This window comes from Pygocentrus nattereri, chromosome 6, assembly GCF_015220715.1.
Source record: "Pygocentrus nattereri isolate fPygNat1 chromosome 6, fPygNat1.pri, whole genome shotgun sequence".
Classification (NCBI taxonomy): domain Eukaryota; kingdom Metazoa; phylum Chordata; class Actinopteri; order Characiformes; family Serrasalmidae; genus Pygocentrus; species Pygocentrus nattereri.
This window is the reverse complement of record NC_051216.1, coordinates 46,915,996-46,935,464: the sequence shown is the minus strand read 5'-3', so window position 1 is coordinate 46,935,464 and position 19,469 is coordinate 46,915,996. Positions and strand designations below refer to the sequence as shown.

The 19,469-nt window shown below is 44.0% G+C and overlaps 1 protein-coding gene across 4 annotated transcripts in view; it reads left to right on the top strand.

Annotated features, from left to right (window-relative positions):
* LOC108439528 (dehydrogenase/reductase SDR family member on chromosome X) overlaps positions 1 to 19,469 on the top strand; it is a 69,887-nt gene that overhangs the window by 14,870 nt on the left and 35,548 nt on the right. The window contains exons 1-3 of one of the 4 annotated variants that reach the window (XM_017717977.2): positions 2,226 to 2,363; positions 5,260 to 5,367; positions 11,065 to 11,133. In XM_017717977.2, the coding sequence (XP_017573466.1) occupies positions 2,264 to 2,363; positions 5,260 to 5,367; positions 11,065 to 11,133 (277 nt within the window). In that variant the 5' untranslated portion in view covers positions 2,226 to 2,263. Of the gene's footprint in view, positions 1 to 2,217; positions 2,364 to 5,259; positions 5,368 to 11,064; positions 11,134 to 19,469 lie in introns of those variants that run through there. The other 3 variants (XM_037539004.1, XM_017717978.2, XM_037539003.1) reach the window with 3 other exon arrangements.

Sequence of the window (19,469 nt, the reverse complement as noted above, 5' to 3'; positions counted from 1 at the left end):
CTGACTGGCTGAACACGGTGGTCCCATCTACAGAGCCTGAGGACGCCTCAGTGTGTTTTACGCTGGCAGAATGTAATGAACATTTCACTAAATTAAGGACAAAAGTGTTCTCAGAACTCAGAACCCACTGAGACGCGGGTTTTCATGAGTGATCGTTCTAAGATCAAAATAACACCAATGAATCTTTTATAAAAGAGGACTGGTGGAAGTCCAGCGTGGGCTGCAGACCCAGGGTGGACTGGACCTTCTCTCTTGGTCATTATAAACTGTGACCTCTACAGCCGCTCGCATCTCACGCTGAAGCGTATGATGCGATTTGCGTGTAATTCGGGGTCAGACGATGGTCCAGTGCTTCAAAATGAATCAGAGCACTGATTTATGTAGATTTCTAAACCAGACAGCATGAAGCTGAAAGCAACTCTCTTTCTCGTCCGCTACTGAACGGTTTTCATAGTAAAGAAAGATCCACATAGCGTAGGACTAGACTCAGGACTAGGCTTAGGACTAGGCTTAGGACTAGGCCAAGTCTAGCAAATCAGTCATTTAAAAGACTGTGGTTATGCAGATCCGGAAGGAACTCGTTTAATTACATGCACAGGCCATTTAGTGAATAATGGAGCCTGACACTGACTCGGCCGCCTTAAAACAGTAAGTCAGTCACACGATTGCCAAGATTTGGAGCGAGTGACGGCCCTTTTTCTTCGTTTTAGGTCATGCTGGGCCTGTTTTCCTCTTTTTTACCTTACGTTGGTTCAGCTGCTTTACTCTGATCACTCCTCCCATTTTGTTTCAGAACAAAAGGATCCAAAAAGCAGTAACTGAGTAACTGAGTATCTGAGTAACTGAGTAACTGAGTAAATGTAATTGGTTTCTGTACTTTAGTATTTTTGGTGTATCAGTACTGAAGTTTCTCCGTTCTGGACTTTCTCCTTTCACTCCACTACATTTCAGAGTCTAATATCCGACTTTTTCCTCCTACATTTTGAGAAATCTGTCGTTCCTTTTGGTTTCTGTGTGTATAAAAACGTAACATGTCAAAACGAAAGAAGCGCAAAGCCAGAGCACCAATCAGGGCCCAGCGGTCACTTTGTTTAGAGCTGGTTTTGACCTGTCGGTCATACCGACCCAGTGCAGCACGCGGTTCAACGTCAGCGCAGCAGCGTAAAACTTTGGGAGAGTCTGTTCAACATAAATGATGAACTAACCTAACTTTGTGTAAATAGAGCTCAATATAGAAATATGTCCACATATGCAGTCGAGACTGACGCGGCTTTTTTCTGAATTTCTACAAACACCATTTCATTTTATAGTAAATGAGTTTGGGCTGGTTTATGTTTATGAACAGACGCCTACAGATCAACATAGTAAAGGAGCTCATCTGTGATCCTGAGTTTAAAGCCAGTTTTTATTCAACTTAAACTTGGAACTAAGTTGTACATAAATCTGAAACTGAAACTTTGCTTGTGTGTAAAAAGTGATTTCAGAGCCACTCGGTTCTCCCTGATGGAAACTGTTTACCTTCAGTGTTTTGTGCTTCTGGTCATTTTAATAGACGTCAGCGTCACTAATTAATGACGTTCTATTAAAAGACTGGTTTACCAAGAGAGACGCTGGAGGACTTTCACCTGAAATGAGTTCATGAAGCCAGTCTGGTTATAAAAATGATAACAGGACATCAGAGCCAGAATTCCTCTTTTAGTACTTTTACTTTATACTTAAGTACATTTGAAGGGAAATACTTTAGTACTGTTACTCAAGTGGAGGTCTAAAGGGAGGAACTTCTACTTACTGGAGTGATGAAAAAAAGATGCTGGAATTAATTGTGAAGTTCCTCTGCGTTCATGTGTTTTTGTACACATTACTGAGCACGAAAGACTGAAATAAAAATGCAGGTCATGTATTTTTTCTGTAGTTTTAAAGACGTTCCCTCCTTTTCTTTCTCCAAAGTTCATCAAAGACAGAGAGGAACTATCAACACTCAGCGGTTGTTTCCACGTTGACACTGGGGGGAAGAAAAACACTGCGGCACCCGAGTGTGGACAGAGCTATTACGTTTTCCACCCGTTTACAGACTAACCACGCCCACCGCCGCTACGATTGGTCAACCTTTCAGCCTGACTGGCGGCTCGAGCTCCAAAACGTCCGCCTTCTTTTTCGTATGCATGAAGCGGGAGCCAATCACAGCGCTGAAGGGCGGAGCTTTCGGGAATACGGGTGGGAAAAAAAACATCTCAACAACAGAGCGTGGAGATCAGCGGCCAACATGCGGGTTCTGGCCCAAATCGGTGCCGCCTTGAAGCTCTACATGGTCGGACTGAAGGTTTTGCTCTACCAGCTCTTCCACAGACCGTTTGCCTCGCCAGGTCTGCGGCCTAAACCTTATTATTATCTTTACACACACGTAAAAGTGTCAGTTCAGTGGAGCTCAGAGGGGAATCCCACCACATTTCCCAAAATTTCTGAATAAGTCAGTCCTTCAGATGTCCAGAGTCATTCAGAGTGGTCTGAGGTGAAGGGCTTCACTGTAGAGACTCCTCTTTACAGTGGTGGTGATGGGAACCAGGGATCTGCATGGCTGCAGAAATACACAAATATAGACATTTTATTTACCACCAGTTTAATATGTATTGATTATGGATGCCTCTAAACTCCCTGCACGTATCCCTCCGCCATGGGTGGATTACAATAAATGGATTAAAATGCAAAACCTTCATCACTAAACTATCAGAAAACATCAGGCAGTGAATTCAGAACCAATTCATGTTGGAGCTTACTGTGAGGAGCTTTTAGAGGGACGTCTGGTTCCTATCACCACCACTGTGAGCCGTTCTGACTTGGTAAGTTTCTCTAGAACTCTGAACGACTCCGTTCACATCTTAACCATTTAATTATGTGGAATTTTTGCACAATTGGTTCCCCTTTGAGTAAAAGTCTTTTTGGACCGTGACAGTAGGAGTCTGAGCCCATCAGCAGATATGAGTCAAACGTCTGAGTATGAGGAGGGCCCAAGGACCGACTCCTGAAGCACTTAAGGATTTTAGAACTATAGTAGAACCTCTTGGTACATCAAGCGTCTGTCCAGCCTCGAAACCACAAGGCTGAATTCGGCGGTGTGGGACGTAACCGCTGGAGCGTTTAAGGTGGAACAGAAAATTCGGTGAAGAAGCCACTTTCAGTCACATAGTTTCGTAAAGATGGTGAAAATCTGTTGGGCTTTCTTCTCTGTTTGGATTGTGAATGGCGCTCAGTTGGGAGGTTTGACTTGTTAATTAAAGAGGAATTTTTCCACTGAAATTTCTGCATAATTCCATGCTTGAGGTGTAAAGCCAGAGTGGTTTGGTGTGAAATGGTTGGTTGTAGAGACTCAGACATCTTTACAGTGGTGGTGATAGGAACCAGACGTCGCCATGAGAACAACACAGATATAGACACTTTATTTACTATCCAGAACCTCCAGAGAACCTACACGAGTCTTATATGGAATGTTATAATGGGAAATCTGGAAAATTGGACTGGACTATTTTACCTCACAACACCCTGAATGTGTCCCTCCACCATCAGTGGATTGAAATATATATGCATGAGGTCCAGAACCTTCTCAGAACTATCGTAAAACAGCGTCTCAGTCATCAGGCAGTGAATTCAGAACCAGTTCATGTAGGAACTTTCTGTGAGGAGCTTTTAGAGGGACGTCTGGTTCCCATCACCACCACTGTGAACGATCCTGACTCTGTTAACATCTTAACTGGTTCATTATGCAGAAACGCTGAAAGATTAGTGGACATCCCCATTAAACTAGCAGGAATGGTTCCAAGCTTTCTTGTCCGGGAGCTCCTCATGAAATGTGGTCCTAATGAGAGTCGTAACTCGGCAGATATGAGAAAGACGAGCTTCTCTGACCTGTGCTCAGGCAACAGGAATGAGGTCAAACCCGTTCACAGCAGCTTAAATCCTTTTCATTATGTTAATGGTCCCCAAAAGGCCGGTCATGAGAAGCTAGCGGCCAGCATCAGAGTGTCCACCCACCTGAAATAATGAACGAAGGCCTGAACTGTACAAAATGTACACTTTTAGCTGGGGACGCACCGATACCTGATCCTTTAGTATCGAGCCGATACCAAGTACTGATACCGATACTAATGCTATCGAACTGAACTCACCTATAAGTCCTGATATTTATACAATTCCATTTTAAAAAGGTAATATTTTGGTAAAATCTATGTTCTGTATCAGAAATAAAACCCTCTCAGCTCGGCTGGATGGGCTTTACTTGTTGGGTTATATTTATTAGATGTTTAAGATAACTTATGTATTGTATACTCAGTGTTTACTAATATATAATTAGCAACAAGAGGCATGTTTAACAACTTAAGAAAATGTAGCTAAACTATCTTTATTGTACTTAAGTCTATAATCTTATTTCCAGATAAAATGGTTTTACAGAAACATCCTAAGTTGCGGAAATGTCCTAAATATTTTTTTAACTTTAAGATGAACCCCAGAGCGTCTTAACTTCTGTTTTAACTGTCTGTTTCTGTTGTTTTATGCAGTGATGGGCAGCTCAGTTCACTATAACCAGCATAACAACACCACATTCATCTACACTGAAAACGGGGCTTTGACTTCTGAGTTTTTTTTTCTAAAAACGTTTAAAAGCCCAGACGCTGCCGACTCGAACTCCACCGTCCCTCGGATTACATTCCTGTGTTAATGTTGATGATGAAATATTCCACTGATGGTGGTGAATAACGAGGAGACGGAGTTGAAGGTATCTCTGTTAATAAACAGAGTAAGACAGAGAGAGGAGTAACATTAGTGCGCTCGGCTAAAGCGTTTGGGAAATGGAGACTGAAACTGAAAGCGGCGACTCTGATAAACAGCACGAGGCGCTGAGACAATATTTCAGTTTATCACGCTTTAGTTTTATTTAACCTTTTTTTCAGTAACAGTAGCTAACGTTAGCTGTTTGGCTAACTAGCTTGATCACGTCTTTACGTTTCAGCTGTGCCGTATGGTCGGTTGCTAGGAAACAGACACGACAGTTGATTGTCGACTTCAGTCGAGAAATTTCAGATTTTCTATCTTGAGAAGATTGAAAGAAAAGGTCAGATTTGCTTCGGTAACATGAATTTGTGAAACTCTTGTCTTGACCGGTCAGATATTAAGACGAAAGGGCAGAATGTTTCTGTAATATGGCCCCAGATTGAGGCTTTCCTGAAAAAGCTACAGGTTGAGCTTCCTTGTCTTTGCCTTCCACAGTTTTGCCCGTGCAGTGTGGGAAGGTTGCCATCGTTACAGGGGGAGCGAGGGGCCTGGGCTATGAGGTAGCGAGGCAGCTGACCGGCCTGGGGATGCACGTTATCATAGGTACAGTTAACGCCCAGCACTCACACCTACACACACACACAGCTCACGTTTCATGACGTCCGCGCTCGGCTATCCCTTCCCTTTGTGTTCCCACAGAATGACGAATCCGAGCGTGTGTTATGTAGCTCGGCCCCGGGGGTCCGCTCTCATTACCGCAGCGCAAGAGCGAGCATGCACGGACCGCAGCAGAGATGAAATGATGGAATCTGATGTGAATAATGATTCACGGCTTCAGACATAATGCGAGCCACACACACGCGATGGCTGCGGCCACTGGCGACAGGAGGAGAGGGGCTCTAGGGGGCGCTGCGGCTCCCGCCGGCACACACCATCCATAGAAAACGCTTTTTAGAGGATGAGCTTCATATTTTGTTCTCATAGGCTGTCGATGTGCGTGCATGTCAGCTGAACTCTGCAGTGATGCGAAAGGTATTAAAACGTGCTGTCCAGAGTGACCGCTGGCTCCTCCCCTAATGGACTGCAGCTGCGTGCAAAATTTAGAGCGCCCCAAATTACACGGTTTGTTTGTTTGTTTGTTTGTTTGTCCTCGCGGTTTTTACAGAGGACTGCAAAGCGCGGTTACTGTTTATCTTCTGGATTTCAAATATTTAGAAAAGAAAAGATGATGCTTTAGAGAGTAGGGCACTCGAGACAAGAACATTAACAAGCAATTAACCTAAAGCTTAATAACCTAAAGCCTAAGTTCTAAAGGTAAAAACATATTGACTCTATCCTTCACAGAAAAATTAACAATATCATCTTCTTCTTCTTTCGGCTGCTCCCTTTAGGGGTCGCCACAGCGGATCATCTGCCTCCATCTTGCCCTATCAACTGCCTCCTCTACTTTCACACCAACCATCTCCATGTCCACCTTCACTACATCCATAAACCTTCTCTGAGGTCTACCTCTTCTCCTTCTGCCCGGCAGCTCCATCTCCAACATTCTTTGCCCAATATATCCACTATTCCTCCTCAACACATGTCCAAACCATCTCATCCTGGCCTCTCTGGCTTTATCTCCAAACTGCTCCACCTTCACTGTCCCTCTGATCTGCTCATTTCTAATCTTGTCCAGCCTGGTCACTCCCAACGAAAATCTCAGCATCTTCATCTCCGCCACCTCCAGCTCAGCCTCCTGTCTTTTAGACAGAGCCATAGTCTCCAAACCAAACATCATAGCAGGAAAAATAAACAATATGAAGAATTATAAATAAATAAAAGTAAAAATAATTACACCGTAAGGATATTTTTCTGAATAGAGGGCCGCATAAATTAACGCGAAAGGTCCGGCACGTTATATGTTTTCTGACTCGTTTTGTTCCAATAGACTGAAATTGTGCACTTTCCTGCATAAGTCACAAATTTTTGCATAACTCGGTCACTGAGATGTAAACAAAGTTATTCGGAGCGATTTCATGAGAAGTGGTGCATCACCAACTGCGATGTCCTTACAGTGGTACAGTGGACTACAACACGAATATAGACCTTTATTTACTATCGAAACCTCCAGTGAACCTACACAGGCCTTTGTGTGTGATGTTGATGGTGGTAAATTAGAGGAAAATCTGAAAAACGTTTCTTTTGTGGACTGTTGTGCCTCGCATAACCTTCTCAAAACTATTGGAAAACAGTCGTAAAATCTTGCTGTAAAAATACAGAAATTTCTTTTTAAAAATTGTGAAGTTCCCCTGTAAGTTCTCTGGTGAGGACGTCCTCATTTTTTCGCTTACAAAGTCAACAAAACGTCATTTGGTCAGGGACACCCAAACTTTTGCATATGACTGTATATTTCCAGGAGCAAAGTAAATATTTATTGCACTTTTTCTTAATGAGTGACATTATTTATGGAATATTAGTGTATTTTATAACATGTTGTTGCTGCATTGTGAAAGCAGTAATTGGCTCTTCTTTGCCTAACAACACCCCTTAAACGTGGGAAAGTCACAGTCACCCTCCCCCTCGAATGGTTTATTCCTTTATTGTGCTGCATGCTATCGGCAGATTACCAGATTCCGCAAATTCCAGTTCAGGAAAGATCTACACATACCTTCTGAGTTATCATATGGAATGTTAACGATGATAAAATAGTGGAAAACCTGAGAAAAATGGGGAGATTATTTTGCCTCGCAGTGCCGTGCATGTGTCCCTCCACCATGACAAGTCTTCTCTAAACAGCGTCTCAGTCGTCAGGCAGTGAATTCAGAACCAGTTCCTATAGGAACTTTCTGTGAGGAGCACTTTAGCGGGACGTCTGGTTCCTATCACCACCACTGTGAGCAGCTCTGACTCGGTCAGTTTATCTAGAACAGACTCTGAATGACTCACGTTGCTTCTGAGACACTATGGAAAGAAAGTGTGAAAGAAATTTAGTTTAACTTCAACTCATCAGTGATTAGTTAGCAGTGTTGCTGTAGTAACATCATTGTTACTAAGGGGCTCTTTCCGATGTCTTTACAGCCAAATTGGCGAGTTGTTCAGCCTGAAGCTCACACTGTGTGAGCTAAAGTAATCTCTGCTTATTATTCCTGCCGTTAGGCCTCGGCTGGACGCGTGCCCGCTCTAATTTGAGGAAAGAGACAGTGAGAAATGTCCCACCTATTGTCTGTGCTATGTATTCTCTGCCTAAGACCAGAGGAACGTGTGATGGGGATGCATGTTGTCTTAATTATTTACTTTATTGTCACAGACAGTTTGAATTTCCTGTGTGTCGTGAGAAAACCCGCATGTCTCTGTGTCTGTGTTACGTAAATCGCAGCATAAATAGAAAGCTGACTCTCCACATTATGGCCTCCAGGCGTTTTCCAACTCCGCAGGAATATCAGCTCTCAGACAGGTTTTCACACACTGGCTAAGCCAAGTCTTACACTAAAGACTCCAGCTCTAAACCCTTTCGACAGGCTTTCTACACAAACTGTAAGTCTTTGACTAACAATGACTTTAACTGACTCCACAGGCAGCGTGCTGTGTATGTATAGTCCACTAACTGGCCACTTTATTGGAAACACCAGCCTTGTATGTCCACTAACTGGCCACTTTACTAGAAACACCTACTTTGTACCTCCACTAACTGGCCACTTTACTGGAAACACCGACCTTGTATGTCTACTCACTGGCCACTTTATTGGAAACACCAACCCTGTATGTCCACTCACAGGCCACTTTATTAGAAACACCAGCCTTGTGTGTCCACTTACTGGCCACTTTATTGGAAACACCTACCTTGTAATTCCACTAACTGGCCTTTTTATTAGAAACACCTACTTCTTCTTCCACTCACTGGCCACTTTATTAGAAACACCAGCCTTGTGTGTCCACTTACTGGCCACTTCATTGGAAACACCTGCTTTGTACCTCCACTAACTGGCCACTTTACTAGAAACATCTACTTTGTACCTCCACTAACTGGCCACTTTACTGGAAACACCAACCTTGTATGTCCACTCACTGGCCACTTTATTAGAAACACCAGCCTTGTGTGTCCACTTACTGGCCACTTTATTGGAAACACCTATCTTGTGATTCCACTAACTGGCCACTTTATTAGAAACACCTACTTCTTCTACTAACTGGCCACTTTATTGGAAACACCAGCCTTGTGTGTCCACTTACTGGCCACTTTATTGGAAACACCTACCTTGTACTTCCACTAACTGGCCACTTTATTGGAAACGCCTTTCACTGCTAGGTTGAAAGTGGTACGCCACCCAAATAATGTCCAGCTGAGAGCAGCTCTGTGGTCAGAAATTGACCACTGGCAAAGAGCCAGAAGACGGCTAACACAAACTTTGCAGAGGTGAGCTGTGAGTGTGAAGGCTTCTGAAATGCCTCCCTTTAAGCTGGATTGTTCTTGCAGTTCTTCCAGTATAAGCTCCTCAGTCTAGTTTGCATCTGACAGAACGCTTTATGGCCAGAAACAGTGTTCTCCATCCTGATTCCCTCCTCCTCATGTGTGGGATAATTAATAGGATTAGTTAATTAGGTTATATATTTAATTCCCAGAAGCCAAAAATATTACTAGGGAAATTACCGCCTTTGGCTGTTGATGCTCTTCGTCTAACTCTCTGATTAGGAGCTCAAGTCTTTTTGGGCCGAGTACGAGTGAAGGCAGAGCTTTAAAGGGGCACTCGGACCAAAACGAGAAAACTAACCATCACTGTGTCAGTCACTATGTCAGTGCCACAGTAATTCCTCTAGAGCGGATTATCTGGTTTAAAGACTGAAGCCTCCTTCTGATGATGTATGTTGGGAGGAACTGCTAAATTACTAGTTGCTGAAGGAAGGCAGAGAGCTCACGTTCCTGCTAGGGAGCTGAATATCTCTCATTGCAGCTGTTTAACTGTAATAACTTCAACTGTAGTCTTATAATGAGCTTTTTGTGGAGAGAATGGATTAAAATAAAATTTATTCTCATGCTAGCTTGGTTGTACTTAGTAGCCTACATATCAGTGACTAGACTCGGCCGCATTGGTCGACACCACAGGGATTGTGTATTTGCATAACTCCGGGGTCGGCGACATGTGGCTCTTCTGCCCTGTCGCGGCTCCACGGCTGAATCAGATCAGTAGGTAATAATAAAATAATCCTCCTCTACAGTAAATAAAGCTCTGCTGATCCTTCAACACAGTTTAACAGTAAATGGTCTTAAACGCTGGAGTTAATGTAGAACTGCTGATTCACCCTTTAACCCTGAAGATCAGCGCAGACGGCTGGTCACCATAGCAACACAGACGACAGTCTCGCCCAGCTAGTAGATACAAAACGGCAAAGGGGATCGAACTCGTGATCTCCTGATGACACGGCCAACGCTTAGACAGTTGTACCACACAGGAGCCCAAAGAGAGAGATTTAAGACAAACATCGATAATCTGGAGACGAATGGACTTATTCGTGTTTGTAGTCACTCCAGCTGGTTTCCTGATACGTTTAATCTGCAGTGAGAAACTGACAAACACTAAAAAGTCACAAAGCTGAAGTCAATTTCTTGTTGGAATTCTGCCGTTCCACCTTAAATGGTGCAGTGGTTACATTCTGGCGCCTCGGGCACCGTTTAAGGTGGAACGTGGAAATTCGAGCAAGAAGCTGGTGAATGAGAAGCGACTTCAGCCCCGTGAAAAGCTGAACGTTGAGAGACGTTTTACAAGAAACTTCCACTTTTGAGGAAAAGTTTCCTGCTGGAGATGCGAGAAAAGCAGCTTTAGCTGAGCTGAAGCTCAAAGCAGAGCAAAGTCAGACTGGGTGTTCATTTATATTGTATTTTTGATTTTGATATTTGTTGAAAATGTGATCACATTTGGGTTGCGAGCCCTGGGCTAATGCATGCTGGGTGTTGTAGTGAGAGAACACGACATGTAAACGATATTAAATTGAGCAGGTGAGGCTGAGAGACGTGACAAATCATGACAAACAGCAGGTATAACGCTGGCTTTAGGCTGGAGTTTGATCCCTTTCATGACCGATAGCCTGTCAGAATATGCGCCAAACGAAGCTGTAATTGTCAACATTGACTCATTATTAACTTTGAACTTGGCTTTGATTTTCACTCCCCCTTTACACTGAAGGTGGAGACCACCTGTAAGCCATTCTAGGCTCATCGGTACGGCGATTCTCACAGCTTCCATGTTTCCGTTTTCTCATGGTGCAGAGCTGCTGTGCTCAGATGAAAACCGCCTCACTCCGTTCTCCGTATTTTCTCCGCAGCCTCGCGTAATGAAAAGCAGGGATTGGCTGCTGTGAAGAGGCTTCGCGAGGAGAGGAGCGGAGCTCAAGGTGGGTGCTTGATTTTCTTCTTCTTTCTTCACACCCCTCTATCAATCCATATAATCGTCAGTCCATGCACGTCCGGCGGCAAAGACGAATGCTTGTTGCCGAACATCATGATTGCCTCTTATTCGGCTGCCCTCCAGAGATGGGGTGGGCGAAGGAGCTTCAGGAGAGAGATTTAAGACCCTCTGAATGTCAAACCGTGAGACAGGGCAGATGGAGCTTAAAGATATTCCAGTCTTTGTCATCTTGTCCACGCTGAGGTCACTGCGGAGGTCCTGTTGGCCGTCCGTCACGGCCTCTCGGGTTAGTTTATGTCTGTAGAGGTGGAAATGGTAAAAAATGGCACTTTTGGTTTTACTGGTCAGTCAGTGTCTTCATTCCCAAACTATTTACATGTCCAAGCTTTTGCTTTGGTCCGGACCCTCGAACCTGCTGGTAGTTCCACATTCAAAGTCCTGCTCCATGCCTGAGCGAGCTTTTAGTGTATTGGGTCCACGATTATGGAAGGAGTCTCTAAGAAGTTCTGGACCTTTAGAATAAGACGTTTCTTTTTAGACGTGTTTTTGTAAATGAAGTCTCGTTTTGTTTTGAGTAATTGTGGGTCTCTTATCTTAAGAAGAGTCTTGTGAATTCATTTTGCTTTGTTGTAGAAACTCTGGATCTTCTAAGAAGAACTCTAAGAAATTTCCATTTAAATGTGTTTAATGAATTTAGTTTTATTTTTCTGTAAAGCACATTGAGTTGATGTCACGAAAGGTGTGCTATGTGAAAGTTATTATTATTATTATTATTCAAATTATCACTAAGTGGTCTTAAACGGGAAGGGTGGTGTAAAGTCTCAGACTTATTTTGGTGACCCTTTATTTGAAGCCTGCCTGCATAGGGACTTCATAACACATGCATAAGTGTTGAATAACATATTAAAACAGTAATACTCAGAAGATACGTTGGTATCCACAAGCTGACATGCTGTCCCAGCCAAACTTCAGTTCACACGCAGATGCTGTCTTAAGGTTTAGTTGATGTTTATTCAAACAAAGCATAATATATGAAATACATACACTATATGGCCAAAAGTTTGTGGACACCTGTTCATTCAGTGTTTATTCCAAAAATCAAGAGTATAAAAAGGAATTTGTCCCCTTTGCTGCTCCTCTTCTGGAAAGACTTTACTCTAGATGTTGGAACATTACTGTGAGGATTTGATTGAGCATTAGTGAGGTCAGGTACTGATGTTAGATGGTCAGTCCAGCTCATCCCGAAGGTATTGGATGGAGCTCCTTCACATCATAGAACGCAGCTCCACTGCCCAATGCTGGGGGGCTTTAGACCCCTCTAGCCAGTGCTTGACACTGGACGTGGTGACCTTAGGATCATGTGCAGCTGCTTCCGACAGTCCCATTCTATTGGTCAGTGCTTTTCTATGGAGATAGCAGCTGAATTAACTACTAAGAAGGAGTGTCCACAAACTTTTGGACATTTACTGTATTTAACGGAATGAGTAACATTGCATTGAGATGAATGCTTTTAAATATTGGTTTCATTTATAACACTGTTAGGAACAACTTATGTTCCTCAAGGGTTTTCTTAGAGCCTTAAAAAAGATGGCTCTTCAAAGTTCTCTATAGAACCATTAATACTCAGAGAACACTTTGCATGATTAAAGCGTTCTTTGAGTGCTCTTGGTTCTTGGAACCATTTTCTTTACTAAAGAACCCATGAACGACCTTCTTTTTTAAGTGTGCTTGATTAAAGGGTTCTTCAAAAGGATGGAGAATGTGCTGTAGAAGGTTCTGTATAGGAGCTTTTTTTTAAAAAGGGTTCTATGTAGCGCCAAATAGGTTTGTAATGGTTTCGATGTCAGGCTTGTAACATCCGAAGAACCCTTTTGGTGCTATATAGAACAATGAAAAGAACCCTGCTGTTATGCAAGACTTCTTTGAGTGTTCTTGGTTCTATACAGAACCGTTCTCCAATCTTTTGTGCATTAAATGGTTCTTTGCGTGGTAAAATGGTTCTTCGAATTGATGGATAATGTGCTGTAGAAGGTTCTATATAGGAGCTTTTTTAAATGGGTTCTATATAGCACTTAAAAGGTTTCTACTGTGGTTACGACGTTTATGATGTCAAGCCTGAAACAATAGAAGAACCCTTGTCAGAAAGGTACTAAGTGGAACCATCTGCAGCACATTCTTCATCAACCTGAAGAACACTTTCATGATGCAAAGAACTCTTTAGTCATGCAAAGGGTTCTTTGAGTGTTCTTGGTTCTTGTAGAACCGTTTTCTTCACTAAAGAACCCTTGAAGGACCATCTTTTTAAGTGTGCCTGATTCAAGGGTTCTTTGCATGGTGAAATGGTTCTTTAGATGGATGGAATATGCATTGTGTGTGATTTTATTTGATTTTTTGAAAAGTGTTCTATGTAGCACCAAAAAGGGTTCTTCTATTGTTACCATAGCAGGCGTATTACAGTAGAAGAACCCTTTTTGGTGCTACATAGAACACTTTTCAAAAAGGTTCTATATAGAATCATATAGAGCATCCATTTCACCATACAAAGAAGAGAGTGTTCACGATTCTGTATAGAACAGTTCTCTTTACCGAAGAACCCTTGAAGAACCATCTTTGTGTGTGTAGGACAGCGCTGTAGATTGAGATGTATGGCTCCACTCGTACAGCATTTGTATCTGTAATGTGAACGAGGCTTGGGCTCTAATTGGTATGTGATGGGAAACCTTTCTGCTGAACGTTCTTGACGAGTCTCGGCGCGTCTTGTAAGGTGGACGGACGTCCGAGCTCCTAACGAGCCTTCCGTAGAGAGAACTCCGCAGAACAGAGGCGTCGGGTGAATGCTAATACACGGCTGCTGCAGTCTGAGGGTTGCGTTAAGCAGAAGAAACGTCAATAACCAGCGGTAGGAAGGTCACCAGGGAACCGCGGTGGAAACGCTGTGAGCGATGTCGTACATCGTGGTTGAGGTTCCTTAATTGAAACCTCTAACTGCGCTTAGGTTTCTAAAATTAAAGCTGCTGATCGACGAAGAAGAAAGGGCAGCTCAATAAATCTGATATTAGGAGTCCTGCTCTGTTTGTCTGGAGGATGTGAGGAAAACTAACACTGACTTGAAGCTGACGCTCTGCACTTCAGCTTCACAGCAGTTCAGGTTCATTTGTACAGACCTCAAAGTAGCTTGTCCAGAAATGTGGGTGCAGCTCCCTAATGAGTATCACTGAGGGGAGAACAGGAAGAACCGCTGAGAGGAACCAAAACTCACAAGGAGAGACTCAATACCAATATGAGCAGCCTCTGAGAGGAACCAAGACCAAGGGAAAACTGCATAAGAACATTAGGATGAGCCACTGAAAGGAGCAAATACTCAACAGGAGAACCTCCTTAAGAGCATGAGGAAGAACTGAGATGTACCAAGACTCAAAAGGGGAAGCTGCCTGAGAACACGAGGAAAAACCACTGAGAGGAACAAATACTCAAAATGAAAAGCCCCCTGACCCCTCTGAACTGAGTTATAAGGGGCAGTGGTTGAGATCTTCCCTCTGAAATGAGACCCTCTAATAAAAGAGCATCACTTCATTAACAGCTACCAGCGCCGCTCTGTAGGCGACCCTGCCCGTCTGCAGGGACAGCAGAGGAGGGGAAAGTTCAGCTCCTCACTGCTGGGCTTTAGTTACATTTAGGGATCATACGCCTTCAAAGAGGGGGGCAGTTATTTATTATCACCCCCCCTAATTCTTCAGTGATGTGAAGCTGAAGTGAGATATTCGCCAACTTCTCGTTCGAATTTTCTAAATAAGAAGTTCAGTTTTTCCGTTCCAGAAGGTCTCGTTCCACCTTACATGGTGCAGCAGTTCTGTTTTTGCACTCAAAACTGCTACATCATTAAAGGTTGAATGGAAAATGTAGCTAGCTTGCTATCAAGACATCAGCTACTACTAGCTTTTTTATGCTTGTTATGAAGAAAAGTACCATAAGATAATGCAATGATCATCGTCATTGGAGTCCAAAGGACGAGTCTGGGTTTGGTGAATGCCAGGAGAACAGCAGTGCCTGACTGCTCTGTGCCAGCTGTGAAGTTTGGTGTAGGAGGGATAATGATATGGGTCTGTTCTTCAGGAGTTGGCCTAGAAACCTTGAGTTCCAGTGAAGGGAATCTTAATGCTTCAGCTCCAAGACATTTTAGACAACGGTACACTTCCAACTTTGTGGGAACAGTTTGGGGAAGAACCTTCTCTGTTCCATGACTGAGCCCCAGTGACCAAAGCAGCTCCATGAAGTCAAGACTGGGTGAGTTTGGTGTGGAAGAGCTTGACTGGCCCTCACAGAGCCTTGACCTCAACCCTATCCAACATGATCTAGAATGGAGACTGTGAGCCAGGCCTTCTTGTCCAACATCAGTGTCTGGCCTCACAGATGCTCTTCAGGATGAATCCAGACTCCAAAATCTTGTAGAAAGATTCCCAGAAGAGTGGAAGCTGTTGGAGCTGCAAAGGGGGACCAACTCCATATTAATGCCTATGGATTTGGAATGGGGTTCATAAAAGCTTCTGTAGGTGTCCCTGAACTTTGCGTCATGTCCATTTTTAGATTTTACGCTGAACCTTTAATGTAACACTGAGGGGAAAAACATGTCAGATCTACGCTATGTTCCCTGGGAGTTTAAGCGCTCTGGAATTCGAGCAGTAATTTTCTCCTATTTTCTTGCTGCACAGCTCTCCTAGCTGACAGATGATTTTGTTGTTTCTTAATGCAGTAATGCTCCAGGCAAGAAAACAGAAGGGGCCCACATCTGATGTCTCCCGCAGCTTAACGGTCAGCGTTTAAATGGCTGTTTGATGACAAGCGTTTTGACTCGTGCGATATAACTAAATGCAAGCCTGGGGCTTTGAGCGCGTCTTGAGCGCGTGGCCTGCCTGCCAGCTGGTACGAAACTTTCCAGAGTGTTTGTTCTGAACTCCAGCACTTGGGTTAATGCCTGCCACACGACGTCCGGCGGTGCTTCTGCAGCTTTTGGAAGCAATAAAACCTCGTCCTGGGACCGCTGTCCAGCATTACTCATCCCGGCTCTGGCACGCAGACCTCTGAGTAACCCAGGAAGCGCCGCCTGGCTTCCCGTGGGGCCGTGCTGGCGTAGGCGTGTATGCAAAGTAGGATGCCATCGTCACTGAACACATAACACGCTGTGACACAGTGTTTTCCAGCGTGTGCAAAGCGCTGCAGTGTGTAATGAGTGTTTATTGTTGGAGTATGTTTCCCGGGATGGCTAGCAGCTCTGTGATTGGTTCGGTGGCGGATCCCTGCAGGGACTTGCAGCCACTCGCCCATTCCGTAAGCAGATTATATGTTAATGAGTTAGTGCAGGGACCAAGGATGAATTAGTCATCGAACTTCCTTGAGAATCTTTGTGACTAAATATACACACAGCAAGGGAATAGCTACAGGGGGGCCTGGGGGGCCTAGACCCTCTCACACGGAAGACTACTCAGTGTAATTTGCCTTCCACTTTTAAAATACAGGATGTGCCCAAAGGCAATGAGTTCCTGCACCCTCGTGCCGTTTCCCCCCTTTAACCCTTTGAAACACATACAAAAATGGGCCTGTCGGCGGTCCTATGGTTTTATTTCATATTTCTATGGCCTAAGAACAGCTCCATTAGTTTGCACTGAAGTCCCTGTAGTTGTACTACATGATATCTCAGTGCTGTCATTGCGTTTATTTGATATGTTCATTTACACCGACCAGGCGTAACATCATGACCACCTCCTTGTTTCTACGCTCACTGTCCACTTTATCAGCTCCACTGACCGTATAGCTGCACTCTGTAGTTCTACAGTTACAGACTGTAGTCCATCTGTTTCTCTGATACTCTGTTACCCTGTTCTTCAGTGGTCAGGACCCCCATGGACCCTCACAGAGCAGGTACTATTTGGGTGGTGGGTCATTCTCAGCACTGCAGTAACACTGATGTGGTGGTGGTGTGTTAGTGTGTGTTGTGCTGGTCTGAGTGGATCAGACACAGCAGTGCTGCTGGAGTTTTAAAACACTGTGTCCACTCACTGTCCACTCTATTAGACGCTCCTACCTTGTCGGTCCACCTTGTAGATGTGAAGTCAGAGACGACAGCTCATCTGCTGCTGCACAGTTTGTGCTGGTCATCCTCTAGTCCTCCATCTGTCATCACAGGACGCTGTTGGCTGGATATTTTGGTTGGTGGACTATTCTCAGTCCAGCAGCGACACTGAGGTGTTTAAAATCTCCAGCAGCACTGCTGAGTCTGATCCACTCAGACCAGCACAACACACACAGTGTCACTGCAGTGCTGAGAATGACCCACCACCCAAACAGTACCTGCTCTGTGAGGGTCCATGGGGGTCCTGACCACTGAAGAACAGGGTAAAAGGGGGTAACAAAGTATGCAGAGAAACCTCGATGAGAAACCTTTGTACCTTGATGAACGAATAACGTACCTGCACAGAACTTATTTCTAACAGTGTATGAACAGATGTGGACGTCTTGCACAGACAGTCATGTAGGTCTCCGTCAACATACTCGTGAACAGCATCCAAACCAGAATATACAGAAAACAAATCATTTGAAGATTTTATTTTAGTTTTAATGCTTCTGCCTAAACTGAACTGATCTGGTTTTGCTCTAGTGTTGGTTCCGTTATTGTTTGGATCTTGTCCCACCCCCACTTGTGCTCAAGAGCCAATCAGCAGTCAGTTGACACACAGATTACCGCAGTGCATGTTTGATATTTTAGAGAAGTGCATGCCTTGGTTAAATGGACCAAAAGAAAAGGCCAGATTTACTTGATATAAAGTCTTTTATTAAAAATAGAGTATGTTTTTGCCATCTCGTGTGAAGTTTAGGAGTCTCCTCCCAATTTTGAAGATACAAGGTCTTGTTCCCACATCGATGTCCATCCTTGCAGAAGTACCAAGCCTTTATCTAGCTAGCGAACTAAGACCGTGGTGAAGAAAACAATGTACCGTGCTAAAAGTGCTGGAAGAGGTCTGTGGTTAAGCTGAGTTAAGTGAAGTGACCCATTAGTCCAGCAACGGGAAAATTTCACTTCCGCATTTTGACCCATCCATGCAGTAAAACACCACATACACACCTGTGAGTGCACACACACTAGGGGGTTAGTGAGCACACTTGCCCGGAGCGTTGGGCAGCCCTGTCCACAGCGCCCGGGGCGCAATTGGGGATTAGGACACTTCAGGCACGTACTGTCGACTCGGGATCATACTGGCGACCTTCCGGTCCCTAACCTCAGTCAGTCCTGTGTTCTTCTTCCCTCTGATTCTGTGAGCTGCAACTCGGTATCCTACTTGGCAGTTGACAGGCTCACTACAGTGATGTCTCTGGGACATAATGCTTTCTAGCCGACCTCCCAACCTGTAATCAATTCCTCCCAAAGTGAGATTCTGGCTACCCCGCTGTTACCTAAGTCATGGGATTTGCAAAAAGAGTTTATTTTCTTGGCTCCCACGTGATGGGAAAAGCTCGACTTTCTTGGGTCATCAAGGCCATCTGCAAGGACCGTCCAACCAGGATTCACTTTCGACCGAGTTTTTGCGCTTTCTTATGAGTAATGCTAGATGAATCATTTACTCTGACAGTTCAGCTGTCGTGCCGACGCCCACCCCAAAGCCCCAGAGCATCATAAATTGCCCCTAAACTTACACGCTCAATGCCTTTCTGCCCTGATAGCACTGGAGTGGGTGGAGACCCACTTAGAGCAGACATGTTTCTCTTAGGGCTGAGTACACTGCTTCTTATCAGTTCTATGATTAATGTTCTACTGACACAGAGCGTTCTACAGCGTAGAGTAAGTCATTCCCAGCTGCTGGCTGGTCGGCCAGATGTGGTCTGGGTTTCACTAGGTGATGTGGGAGTGGGTGGGCCTGCTCAGCAGCCCTTTCTCAGCCACTGCACCATATTGCAAAGCTGAAAGTCTATGGAATCTCCTCAGCTGTAACTCTACAGATGCTTTAATACTGTCAGTCAGTATTTTTCCATTATGGCAAAAGTCAGAGACCACCCTTTATTTACAAGCCCTGTTTCAAAGAAGTTGGGACAGTATGTGAAATAAAAACTAATTAGTAAATTTGTAAACATTCTCCTGCATGTAAACAAAAGATGAAGACAGTGCATTTAATGTTGTACCTTATTAAGTTTTTTGTAAATACACACATTTTTGGCAAAGTGGTGACGAATGAGTATGTCAGCTATATAAAAACAATGTTCTTTACCTACTTTTTGCGAGGATTTTAAGTATTTCACTATCTATGTTATTAAATATTATTTAAAGATGCTGGG